This window comes from Botryllus schlosseri, chromosome 16 (genome assembly GCF_051294905.1).
Source record: "Botryllus schlosseri isolate E-star chromosome 16, Bs_hap1, whole genome shotgun sequence".
Lineage (NCBI taxonomy): Eukaryota > Metazoa > Chordata > Ascidiacea > Stolidobranchia > Styelidae > Botryllus > Botryllus schlosseri.
In genome coordinates this window covers 7,993,642-8,006,976 of record NC_137251.1, presented here as the reverse complement: position 1 = coordinate 8,006,976, position 13,335 = coordinate 7,993,642, and the positions used below count along the sequence as shown (strand labels likewise).

General features: G+C 42.0%; 1 protein-coding gene across 2 annotated transcripts; it reads left to right on the top strand.

Annotated features, from left to right (window-relative positions):
* The first annotated feature begins 735 nt into the window (after nucleotides 1-735).
* LOC145459496 (kelch-like protein 9) lies at nucleotides 736-12,763 on the top strand. 2 transcript variants are annotated; one of them, XM_080338153.1, is made up of 15 exons: nucleotides 736-1,145; nucleotides 1,204-1,260; nucleotides 1,332-1,550; nucleotides 1,624-1,791; nucleotides 1,855-1,953; nucleotides 2,548-2,806; nucleotides 3,481-3,634; nucleotides 3,719-3,811; nucleotides 4,433-4,562; nucleotides 6,924-7,105; nucleotides 8,086-8,303; nucleotides 9,834-9,941; nucleotides 11,152-11,271; nucleotides 11,333-11,543; nucleotides 12,193-12,763. In XM_080338153.1, exons 3-15 carry the CDS (start codon nucleotides 1,547-1,549, stop codon nucleotides 12,388-12,390), a joined length of 1,944 nt encoding a protein of 647 aa, XP_080194279.1. In that variant the 5' UTR covers nucleotides 736-1,145; nucleotides 1,204-1,260; nucleotides 1,332-1,546; the 3' UTR covers nucleotides 12,391-12,763. The 2 variants fall into 2 exon arrangements, with proteins under 2 accessions (XP_080194279.1, XP_080194280.1); XM_080338154.1 differs by having other exon boundaries at nucleotides 736-1,550.
* The last annotated feature ends 572 nt before the right edge of the window (nucleotides 12,764-13,335 follow it).

Here is a 13,335-nt window from a genome sequence, read left to right as displayed (position 1 = left end):
GGATATCTTGTAATATCATGTGTAGCTTAAGCAGATAACTGATGTGAAGTGGTTCGCTTCACGTTCAGGGAGCCTTGGAATTTACAGTAGGAGATAAGGCCGGCCGCGATAATAATCCGTCGGTAATATTCTAGGGGTTACTGTATGCTCATTGCTTATCCATGCTACTAGACTCTCTGGCACTCAATGCTTGGCTAACCTTCGGTGCCGAGTTTGTTCGTAGGCTGCTCATGAATTCTGCTCGCGATGAGCTGGACGAGTGAAACCCCATAGCTATGGTTGCCATGTGTCCTCCTATTTCAAAAAATCTAAAATATCCTATACATTCGCTATGCGTCCTCCTTTATAGCTTTGAGGGTCGGGCGATCGTACGGAGAATACCAGAGACATGTTGATGAAGGAGGTGCAGCAAAGTACCTAACAATAAATGACGCGCGCGGGCTTCCGATCAAAGTTGGCGAGGCAGACATTTATGGAAAAACGTGTTTCGATTTGAAGTCTGTCGCAAAGAAATCTATTGGTGAATGTGATATAGGGAATTCGGAACTATTGTAGGTGGAAAAAATGAAGCATGCGTCCCTTCCGAATTGCATTAAGAATCGCAGTATTTATTGGGACTATTTTCACAGAGGGCATTCCAGTTACCCGGCCCCTCGAATACTGTGCATTAGGGGTGTTCACACTGTACATGCATATTTCTGTACCATCATCATTGCCGTATGTTGTTTGTATGCTGAAATTTATGGACACAAACAAGTAGGCTACCGTTTTTCTTTTTATCGTGTTCGCGAGAATAATTAGCATGGAATATTGGAATACCAATCATAAAAATATTGGCAATTTTCGAAATAAGGAAGACTCTTGTTTTGCATTTTGCGCTTTGGCGGTCTTTGTTTTTCGCGGACGTATGCCCTTGTTTAAGCTTAGTGTGGTTTCTCTGATATCGTTAGAACTGGTTTGCTGTGATAGATTATTTTATAGCTTACACGTGTCGTGGGTGTAGCGATACAATGAATACCAATGTCAACATAATGCAAAAGTGGAGTCATAGCTATTCACAACGTAGTGTAAAGCTGTAAATGATGGATGTGGTGGAGTGATGTTACTTTACATCAAGTAGGGTTATCATTTCTTTGTTTATTCAGGTTGGTCGTTTTGCATTTACACGCGTTGTCGCATATGATTGATTTTGATATTCCGTAGGTATGATTTTTCGGTTTCCACACACTCGTCAAATTGTTCAAGAACAAGATTAAACGCGTACGTATTGTCACTAACTACACGATCCTAGACTCCTCCATTGCATAAATATTTCTGATACCTGCCGTTAGATGGAGTACAAGGTAAACAAATATGACGAAGTCAAAAGCTATTGACGCCGGTAACGAATAACGATGGTTAACTGCGACGCGGAAGAGACGAAGCAAAAGAGATGATGGAATATATGTAGCGATCAAGGAAGAAGCCGGATTCTAATAATAGCTAAAACAAACTTTATCGTCCATCCACATCTCGTCTTGAAGTTTTCGAGTATCAAAGCAGACGAATGGGTGAAGAATGATTACTAAATACGCGTCTAGTCAGCGATATTTGTCATGCAACGCCGGTGTGCTCATATTACAGGTGCGGGAAATGGAAAGGGCAGACCATCTGATGGTCAAATCTCCGGCGAGAACGAATTTTTAGCAGTTCCATTCTCATACTCCAGGGATCATTTACAGTCGATGCTGAACTCTTTTTCTCAGTTTCAAAGTAATCGACAGTTTTGTGATATGATCTTCCGGGTAAAAGGTACTGAAATCTTCCGACATATCAGGCCACATTTGGAATTCCAGCGCTCACTCCTGTTTCTAGATCCGGTCACTAACCAGGAAAAATCCTATGACGTTCATCGCTTTATATTTGCCTCGTCTAGTGAATATTGCAGAGAAAAACTACAGAATATCCCTCCGGGTAAGAAACGAAAGAATGCGGTACGGTACAATGCAACAGGATTCCGTAGAATTGTGGAATGATGGTTATTAGTTTCCTCGCCATCAACCAGGTCCACACATCGTTTAGGCCCACGTATAAAGGAGTCAGTAGCCCACAAGTGACACATGACCAATGACCATTTACCGACTATACTACGACATGGTGTGCCGAATTCCTCTGTCTATATTACTGCTAATACAGGGGCTAATATCGCTTGTTAGGCAATCATCGATCTATATTATTTCATGTGACGCCACAATGGAAGAATGCTAATGATTCATTATTCCAGCGTGTACTGTACGCAAACGACTGCTCCAATTAAGCACAACCAAGTTCAAAGAAGGCCTCTACTAAAATATCCTATAGACCTATACCATCTTATTATTTCCTACGATTCTGCCTATACAAACAGTATCACGTTCTTCAGCGTCGCTAGGATTGAACTTTACCATAGAGTTATCATAATCAGTTACTAAATCATATTCCGATGTCCCTTTGAAGTACCCGTAGATTTCGAAATCCAAAAGACTGTAATTATTTCTTCCCTAATTGCTTTTTTAACCATTTTCACAGCGCACAGAGCTCAAGAAGATCCTAAGATTTCCAAGTCTGCCTCCGAATCCGGAAGCACGCGCTGTCTCTCTAGCAATAACCCGACAACAGTGGCGTCAGACTTCCCGCTATCAGAAAGCGTTGTGAACCAAGTCATCGAGTTTTTGTACAAAGCCACTGTCACCGTCAAAGTCGGAGATATACCGGCATTATTTGAAGCCGCGCACAATTTGCGAATACCGACTCTACGCAGATACTGCGAATGGGCCTTGCAGAATAGGTAACCGCGGGCGTCGTCAGGATGAAAATTTGCGGGGACGGATTTTTTTATGCACGATACAAGAAGTGGTCAAAGTAGTCAGCGTTGCTACTCAGATAGAAGTAGAAGTAACGCCGAAAATTCATATTCAATGACACGTAGAAGTAGCAATTTCCGAGACATCAATACTACTTTAAGGCGAAGTAGAAAATTATTGATATGAAAATTACTCTACTAAGCCGTTTCACAAAGCAGATTTGACAGAGGGCTCCTACATGCTTTTAGCAGATCATCATGAGTAGCTTTTTCGAAGTTGCTAGATGCATCTTCTCGGCTGACGAATAGGACAAAAAACGTAATGACAAGATTGCACCTATTTGTAGTTCCGTTATTAGGTGCAATCTTCGAATATACATTCATCAGTTGGTGTGATGACTATTTCGCTCGGTTTTTATGATGATGCCATAAATATAAGTGACGCAAACTTATCCCGAAATACAAAGTGTTAGAAGTAAGTAGTTTTGTCTAAAAACTGTCCAAGTAGAAATGAAAGTACTCTAAAAACATAACCACCTGATTAAGTAATGCGAGTATAGGCAAACTTTGAGTACTTCGAAAAAGTAAAAGTATGCTTCGTTACTGGCTGCCTGTGCATGATCCTACTCTCGGGTTTCGATTAATCGCATTCATTTTAGGTACGTTTTGGACTTGTTCCGCCCCGTAATGAAGCTTTCGGAAGATTTAGAGCTGCCCGGAATCCGCCATTTTGCGCTGCGTCGCACCTTCGAGAAGTTTGACGAATTTCTCGACACCAAGACCTTCCTGCAGTTACCGGAGAGGCAATTGCAGGTTTGGTAACTTATTTTCCCTAGTCTCCTCTTCTCCCCTTCCACCGTTATAGTATCCGGGTACTTTGACTGTTTCTTCTTGTAGATATTGGTCGACAACAGACGCGCTTTTGTATCGGACGACGTCGTCATATCGGAAGTGGAGATGTTCAACGCGATTTTAAAATGGGAGAAGCACGTTAGTTCGATATTTAGTTAAGATGATTCAGGGCCGCGGCAACAGGCGCCTCCTTCCACAACCTCTGTTTTCACAGCGTCACAAAACGACAGAGGTGGTCAGTAACAGAGTAGGCATACTTCTACTTTTGGGCTGGTACTCAAGGAAGTTTTGTCTACTTGCACTACATACTGTTGTGGTTAGGTTTTAGTATACTTCTACTTGACAGTTGTTAGGCTAAACTCCGTCCTTTTTGTATTTTAAATTCTGTTAAGTAGAAAGTACTTTCGGTATAACGAGTGACATTGTCGGCTCGACTGGGCGAAATAGCCGATGTATCGCGGTAACTGAATATATCTTCGTAAATCGCACCGATTTGTATTGACATTAGTCGTTTCGCTCTAGCTGTGAACATTGAACATGCAACCGGCAATTTTCAAGGTATCGAGCTTCGATATAAAACGCGCGATGTCTCGACGTAATATAATTTTCGAAACTACTTACTTGAGTATTATTCAGACCTTCATATTCTACTTCCACTCGAACTAGTTTGACATGGCTTTGAAATCGCTACTTCTATAACTGAGTAGACATTAGCGAATTTATCACGAGCAATCCGACAAAAGGGCCCTTCGTCTGCAGAATCACAGGGCCAGACAGGAGAACGCCAGGTCGCTCCTGCGCCATTTACATTACCAGCGAATTCCAAAGGCCACCTTGTCGGGGTACGTGATCACGCATGATCTGGTCAAAGGCGACAAGAAATTGATGGGTTAGTGCCAAACTCTGGACATGTCGAAATGTTTAGCTTTGTTGAGGTCGGGTATTTCCGAATTGGCTCGTAAACAATTGCTAACGTATGCAGTTCCCAACTACCGGATTCGTCGTCAACGGCTACCGTTCAAAATTTTGAGTGTCAATACAGCGAAGCTTTCAAAATACCTCAAACTAACCCTAACATAAACTACCTTGACACATAACCCTGACTCCCTATTTTGAATGCCTTGCTATCCTGACATTGAGAATTTAAATGACTTGAAGTTATGATACTTTCTGCTTTGACACCCGCAGTTTTAACAATCAATAGGCTATTATACTGAATTCCCAGCTATTATGAGACTCGTTATATCTATGATCTGCCGATTACGACAGTTTTGAATTCTTGGCTATAATGACACTCGTTGTTTTGAATTTCGACATATTGAAATGAGATACTATTCTAGTGATATTGTCTTGCACAAGATGGAAATTCGTGTTCGACCGCCTGTGGTCAAATTCAATTATATCGAGTAGTCGTTACTCATTCATACGCAACCGGACTTTAATTGGATATTCTGTTATTCCACCATCTTTACTATTACGAAGTATGGGGAAGAACAGTGGCGAGATGACGTAATGGTATGATCCACAGCTACAACAACACTCCACATGTTCGGGTTCGACCAAGGCCGACTCCAGAATTCCTACCTTAAATGTTCGAGGTTTATCTTGAGTCCTCCTCGCCATCCGATCAGCGCAAAGGGTGATAATATCGGGCTGGTGTAAATTTCCATTGTACGGTAGTCGAAAAGCATCATGAATACCACATACAACAAATACGGAAATCGTGTGGTTGCCGATAAGCGGTTTTCCGTAATTTCTTTATCGCCTTGTCGCAGAGGTAAAAGCAGAATTCATATCTCAAAATCATAGAATCAATTTGTCGAAATTTTCGTCTGATCAGAACGCCACAAGATTGAGAAGCCTACAACGAAAAGATAGAAGGGTGTTGAAACGACTTGGACACATTGGCCTAGCTAAAACATGTAAATATTAGGCACGTAAACTGGGTGTAAAAATATTAACGATAACATAAAAGGACTAGCGATCAAAATTAATGTGCCCGGTCGCCTCATCTTTCGGTAGGCGAGGATGATGCTAGATCATGGTCCGGTTATCTTTAGGCCTGTTTAGTATTCAAATCAATGAATCCAAGTCCAATTCACTTCTCTCCATGCTGATTCTCACCTACTCCCGGGTATAGGATAGAGCAGGGGTCACCAACCTTTTTGCAACCGAGGGCTACTTTTGTGTAATGATTGAAGCGGCGGGCTACTATTTACTCCCACCGTTTACCCGTACCACACTGAATTTCCGCTTTGATATTCATAGCACTGGGCAGGACTGGACATCATGTTATCTGTTTCTATAGCAGTCAGTGGGAAGCCTGGCAATGTATAATATCAACTAGTGCGCTGTACTCTGCATGGTATTTAACTTGACACTGCAATTCTGAGTGAGTGTTCCAGATATGCAATAATTAGGCGTGTTTTGTGTTTGTTTTTGATGAAGTTCATGTCCGAAAAGGCTGATTCACAACGATAAGTTGAACCATAGACGCTTGCAACCTTCATAGCTGCTGCGCATACACCACTGTACTTTTCCGTATCAACAATGCACCAAACGTTGCAGCACAGTGAGGTGGGGGTCATTTTGCAGTGTTATAATTTCAATCTCCTACGGTTCAGCATCCAGAAATGACAATACCGGACAGCAGCAACGATTACGGAAAGCGAGAAACATGGTATATTAAACTGCGTTGATTGTAACAGAAACAAGCTGTGTCAAAAGATGCAATACGTAATGGGTATACAGATATTGAAAATCTGCTAGTACTTCACGGCTATCTGAGTCCGAATAGTAATATTGTTTACTACTGTGGCATGACCCTGGTCGTCGAGCTATCATAACGGAACCGCCACCATTTCAAGAAGACCGTGGGGCATTCCGTCATGTCACCTGTATAGGCAATGCGCCGTATCTTGAATTTATGGTGATTCTATCACATATCTATATATTACTAATTGTAATAGAAGATAAGTATTTATATATGTAAGTTACATGTTAGTGTGTTTTAAACAAGAATAGCTGAATCGATCGATCTATATATTTAAAAGCTCATTGGTAATAATCTGACGAATATTGGTAATTGCTGTTATTCAACCTATTTTTAGAATGGGCTCGCGGGCTACTCATTTAGTCCTCGTGGGCTACCTGGTGCCCGCGGGCACCGGGTTGGTGACCCCTGGGATAGAGTGACTTAAAGCGCCATGTAGACTACACGTATAATCTCAATCCATCCTCTCTCAATCAGCGTACATTGAAGACGTGGTGAGCGGCGACAAAAAGCGCGTACTTCAGCGTCTTCGCGAGAGAAACGAAAACGGCGAGGCTGTCGACTCCGAGTACGGATTGGTCGCCGGGTCCGGAGATTGCCTGACGCAACCCACGCTGTTAGTAACCGGAGGTCGTCTGTTCGATCAGCTCTCGGCGCAGGTTTGTTATCGTCACCATACATAACATTATTGCGTCCAGCTAGAGCTAAATCTTGTTTATGACCGAAGGACATATGGTTATATGAGTATGGCTTGGGAAAATCAAGTACCTGCTGAGATTCAATTCTGAATTCAGCATTGGACTTCGGTGGAATTGTGACGTCACAAAAGTCCGGATGATGCGGAAAGCTCAAATATCCGACCGCAAACAAAATATTCCCAATTCTCCAACACATTTAAGATAATTCGGTATATTTTATCGCTCTTGTGACAATGCTATGGGTTAATGACGACTTCACAGAAGTGTAATTTCCACTAACTCGCGCATAGCATGTTGTACAATAAAAGTATATCCACGTTCAGGATGTTGTGATTCTACAATTCGATCTTTCAAGAATTCCGAGGTGGGCATCTACACTTTCATAACATGACTCCTATAATGAAAAGCTGCGCACAATTTCAGCACTCGAAAAAAATCGTCTCTTACTACTGTGCGCGAATAATTGCAAGAACAGCACTCGATTCGAATTCCAGTTCACGAATCATTTTGCTCAGCCCTATGAGTGATCCGCCTACGTGTAAATATTAAAATTATCTGGTCAAATGGTACGTGTTAGATTTTTGCGGTGTTGACCATCGATTAGGTCCGCGTCTAGGTTTGCTGGAATACGGGGAATCAAAATGGCGTAAATAAATATGGCAATTATATATTATAGAACGTACGCGAATTGAAAGACATAAACACAAGTGTGTGCACAGTAGTTTGGTCGGGTTTGCATTTACGATATGTTACTAAACGGGATGTGGATTCGGACATGGAATTTCTCACAATTTCGAACTTCCTTACAATTGTCGAATGAATTTGTGTCGTCACCACGTACGGACTTAGGCTCGGGTACTATGCGAAAGGAATTTAGCATCCGGATTTCAAAATAACGAATTCGACCATCTGCGCATTTCAACCTCGCCCGCTTTCCCAAGGTCTTGATGCTGAACGACAAGCTGAATTGCTGGCAAGAGCTGGCGCGCATGCCGACCGTCTTGTCCCATCACTGCGTGGCGGTGATAGGCGGGGTCATGTATGTCGCGGGCGGCGAAGACACCACCATACCCGGAACCCACAGCATCGCGAACGTGTGGCGATACGACCCGCTGCCGAAAAATGCTTGGGCCGCCCTGCCGGATATGCTGCAAAGCAGGTATACGTGTCAAGGCAATATTTCTGTGGAACTACAATCATAAACACAGGCGAATATCAGCAGAGGTGTTCAAAGTAGCCTAATCATTGTCGGTGATCACGAAGATAGAAGTAGATCGCTGCGAATTTCCACTTAATTTTCAAGTAGAAGTTGGGATTCCCAAGACATGGTAAAACTATTTCAAGGGAAAGCAGTGAATGCATAATTGAAAACCACATAAGTCAGTGGTTTCCTACAGCAGATTTGGTCGCGATATCGCATACTTTTGGTTGCCATAATCGATAAGGTGGCTGCTTTCAAAATTGCAAGATGCAGCGTCAGGGCTTACGCAAAATGCCTCGAGAAATTGGTGCAATTCTGCAAAGTATATTTAGTTAGGGAAGATATATTCCACCCAGTCATTGTAACAATTTCACTCATAAAACTGATGGAAGCTTATCCCAAATTTTCTACGGAATCCAACGTCTAAAAATTATGGAGTTTTGCCGAAAAAATGTTATGAAGTAAAGTGGAGTAGAAATAGAAGTAGTCAAAAGATATAATGACTTTAGTTCGTAATAACGTAGTAAACCCTACTTGAATACTCCAAAAAATTAGAAGTACCCCCTTAACTACCAGTGACCACCTCTGTTGGAATCATCAAAGGGCGAAATCTATATGTAAATTTATAGAAGAGAACACTCCCCTTCCAATTTTCATTCAGGCTTCACCCTTTGATGTCATTTTCGACATTGAAGTGACGTCACAAATCCGATATGGCGTAACCAACGAATGTAACGTTAGAATGTCGAAAACATCAGATTGACGCAACATAAGCGCTATATAGGGAAGGGGGTTCATATTCGTATCTTCAACAGAGGTGCTACGACGAATACGTTGATGACGAGAAAGAACAGCAAGGTTATCGAGACAGTCTAGTGAAGAAACTGAGAATGATCACAAATATCGTAATCGATTGATTAGCAAACTTCGCCACCCACCCCCACTATTTTTAAAGCAAGTCTTTCGTCTTAACTGGTCGCAGCTCGCACCCACAATTTACCAATCGAGAGGCAAGACGGTCTGGTCTGCCTTGTCCATCACATCGGCGATTTCATTGTCCTTCTCCGGCTACACCACTGGATGCACCAGCGTCTCAGTCGCAATTTTCTCGTGTCGTTAAATCTTCCGCGTGGATGATGTTTTCATTAAGAAGCATTGATCTGTCGTATCAGCGGCGTCGAAATAGACGATAATTATGACTACTGACAATTTAATCAGTGTTGTGCCGCCTGGTCGTCTTGGGACTTGTGCGCTTCTAGTCTTGGTTGGCGTCTGCTTTATACATTCGTATATAGGCCCTTACACTCCTTACGGACATACCGCCGCTGTTTCGCGGTTTTGCAATCTTGTCATGACATTCGAGAATAATTCAATAAACCAATACACGAAGTCAATTTTTGTTTTTAACCGACAACTACATTAAAGTGAGTGCGCCTATTTCAATCCTTATCCTCAATCCTTGAAATTTTCGGTGGTCTGTGTTTCCAGGTCGTATTTTTTCTTGTCGAGCTCTTGTGACAGCTTGTACGCCTTCGGAGGAAAGAGCGGGAAAATCATCAGAAACTCAACCGAGCGTTACAACGCCGCCTCAAAGAGGTAGGCTACCACGTTTCTTTCGGTCTCCGCGATATACATGGACTATCTCCGACCATTGCGTGCAGTTATGACAATTTCACTCATAATAAGTGATGCAAACTTAACCACCCAAGTAAAGGGTAACGCGAGTACGCAAAACTTAGCCTACTTGAGTACTCTGAAGAAGCAGAAGTACTCCGCTACCGAGCACCTCCGGGCAATACTCTCTATCAAAAGTAGTGAAGCCAAACGTGATAGCAGACTTTGACAACTATAAATAATTCTAGATGTGCAATTAAAATGATTGGAGCGAAATGCCGGTTATCTAAATCTGATGCAATTTTTGAAAAGTTTCCATGCTCACATTTTAATCCCTATCTAATTTCTGATTTTACTGTACTGTATAGAGCGAAACGAGCCATAGCCTACTTGGTGTCGACATATTCTCACGCATATGAGAGCGATCTCTCATTTGATATAACTGAATTTGATTTCTAATCCGAAATAAATTTAAAATGCGAATTCAGTAGTTTTAATTCTTATCTAGTTTAGTAAGCTGAAATTTTTTCTCAAATCGTACTGGCTACTTGATAAAATCGTTAGGTTACCTAATTTAAGCCTACACACAAAATTTGGTTCAATTCCAGCCTGTAACCGCTTTGCTACAGGAGAAGAAAGTTTCTATTTATTATTCAAAAATAAATGAAAAAAAAATTTGAAAATTTTCTGTTCACCCCATGAAAGTGCTGGGCTGTCTATAGAAACGGTGCTCACCAAATTTGGTTCAATTCCAACCAGTGGAAGCGGAGTTATTGCCGTCGAAAAATTTGGATTTGAATAAAATAGTATTTACGGTGACCGATTATTTGCTTATTTATTATAGTTGTGCTCACCGTAAATACTATTGTATTCGAATCGAAATTTTTCGACGGCAATAACTCCACTTCCACTGATTGGAATTGAACCAAATTTGGCTAACATCGTTTCTATAGACAGCCCAACACTTTCATGGGGTGAACAGAAAATTTTCAAATTTTTTATTATTAATTTTTATATAATAAATAGAAACTTTTTTCTCCTATAGCAAAGCGGTTACTGGCTGGAATTGAACCAAATTTTGTGTGTAGGCCTAAATTAGGTAACCAACCAATTTTATCAAGTAGCCATTACGATTTGAGAAAAAAAGTCATTTTTGAAGAGCTCTATTGTGCAACTATGCGTGATACCTTAGGTGGGAGTTCTGCGCGTCGCTCAAGACCCCGCGGCACGCTCACGCCGGCTGCAGCTTCAAGAACATGTTCTACGTGAGCGGCGGTATGGTTGGCAAGAATTCGAGCGTTGAAATGCTGCGGTAAGAACGTGTCGACACGCATCGCGATTTCCACTCCTCCAGCCCCGGCCTTTGCGTTCAGACTGAATCCGAGCGCCAACCACTGGACCACGCTGTCTCCGATGCGGTGCGCCCGTAGTCGGCACAGTATGACGCCAGTCCGGGATCGTATATACGTGGTCGGAGGGGAGGACGACACGATGGGGCTTTCCAAATCGTCGTCCATCGCTATCGAATGTTACACGCCCGAATGCGATCAGTGGTTTAGCGTGTCTCATAAGATACCGTTCCAGGTTGGAATCGTACTGTATATAGTGCAGTGGTTCTCAACCTTTTTGTCTTTGCGGATCCCCTTTGGACCGTCACGGCCCCCCCTTCCCTTCAGACACACGCAAAATAAGTTATAGTGCCAATATTTACTGCAAGCTAGTGATAAACAGCAATAAAATGACTTTTCTTCAAAATAACATCAGCATACTATTTATGTAGAACTTGGGAAGACTTTCATTATTTCAAAACGAATTCTATAGATGTATTTATTGAAATACGTGCACGTGCATGGTCGTGTGCTGAAAATTCGCTTCGTCAATTTGATATGAACGAGTGCCAAAAATCCATTTCCACAAAGATGGCGTAGTTTGCAGGGAGATGTGGTACATTTTTACTTTCGGTCAAAGATGCAATTTCGTGATTGGTGTCTACAGAATATCTATTGACGAAACAAATTGGCGCGATCTCGAGAGTACATTCTTGGAAAACTAGTGTGACCGTCTTTTCAATCACAATGTCGACACACTTGTACAAATGTAAATAGACAATCCGCTCCCAGACACTCGATTTATACACTGTACTGTACTCGACACTAATTCCTGTTAAAGCATAACGCTGCGCTTGTACGCGTGGTTCGTATACAGTTCAATGTAATATACCACAATACCATAGAGCGACGGGGAGTTCGGGTGCATAGGCCACGACGGTCTGATCTATCTCGTCGGCGGCTGCAAAAGTCAACTAGTGGAGCACAAGGCGGAAGTGTGGTGTTACGACCCAGAGGAAGATAAATGGAAGGTCAAGTGTAAACTTCCCCGGCGACTTCGCGGAACTGCGTGCGCGGTTATGGACTTGAAGCAAATGCATTGAATTGACATCTACACTGTGTTTCGACTTGCAGCAGTTACAGATTGATTATATGTATATTCATGTTGAATCGTAGATATAGATGACTATTTATTTCAACAGCAGCTTTTTAGCATCTGTTCGACCATATAGTTAAACCTTGAAATTTGCGTTTTGATTGGAACTTACTTAGTAATGTGGACATTGGACAAGTTACAGTACATGATTCCAACAGAACTAACAACGTTCGTTTGCACTGCACGAGCTATCGCTCCTATGTACTTATTCTCAGCGTAACACTTGTTTCATAGTCTATACAGAAACTCGTGAGGGTCTATATTACTCTATACGCGAAATAAATTGTAATTCCACATTTGTGAAATATCTTTGTGTAGCGGATGTTTTTGGATGCTATTCTTGTAAGGATCGTTTTGTGTAGACTGTAGAACTGTGTAGTGTACGAAGTACATTTGACTTGAAACCGCAAGCTGTCCTAGTATGGCGCTTTGGATCTTAGTGGCGTGGACGGTTTTGAAAACTATAGGCGAGTAGCCGATGGCAAAGGTCCGATACATATCGTGTCTCATACCAGATTAATAAAACCAGTCTGTTCGAGACATCGCGAACGATGATTATTGCCAGCTCTTGTGGCGTCAGCCAGCTGCTACATCGGCAGATCGAAAATATGTGTTTGTGACTATTTAGCAATGGTTTGACTGCTCGGTGCAGCAATAAGTTCTTGTAATTTACCAGGGTCGCAATGAATCGAGTCACGATTTTCTGATGACTCGAGTCATTTTCTCAAAATACTCAAATGACTCGACTGGACTCCTGTCCATCTGTGTATTGACTCGACTTGGACTCGAGTCATTGCGCATTATTCGAACCAAGTCATATGACTGGAGCCTCAGACAGCCAAGACCGACATTTCATTGTAATTTCGAAGAATAGTAAAGTAACCTCACTATT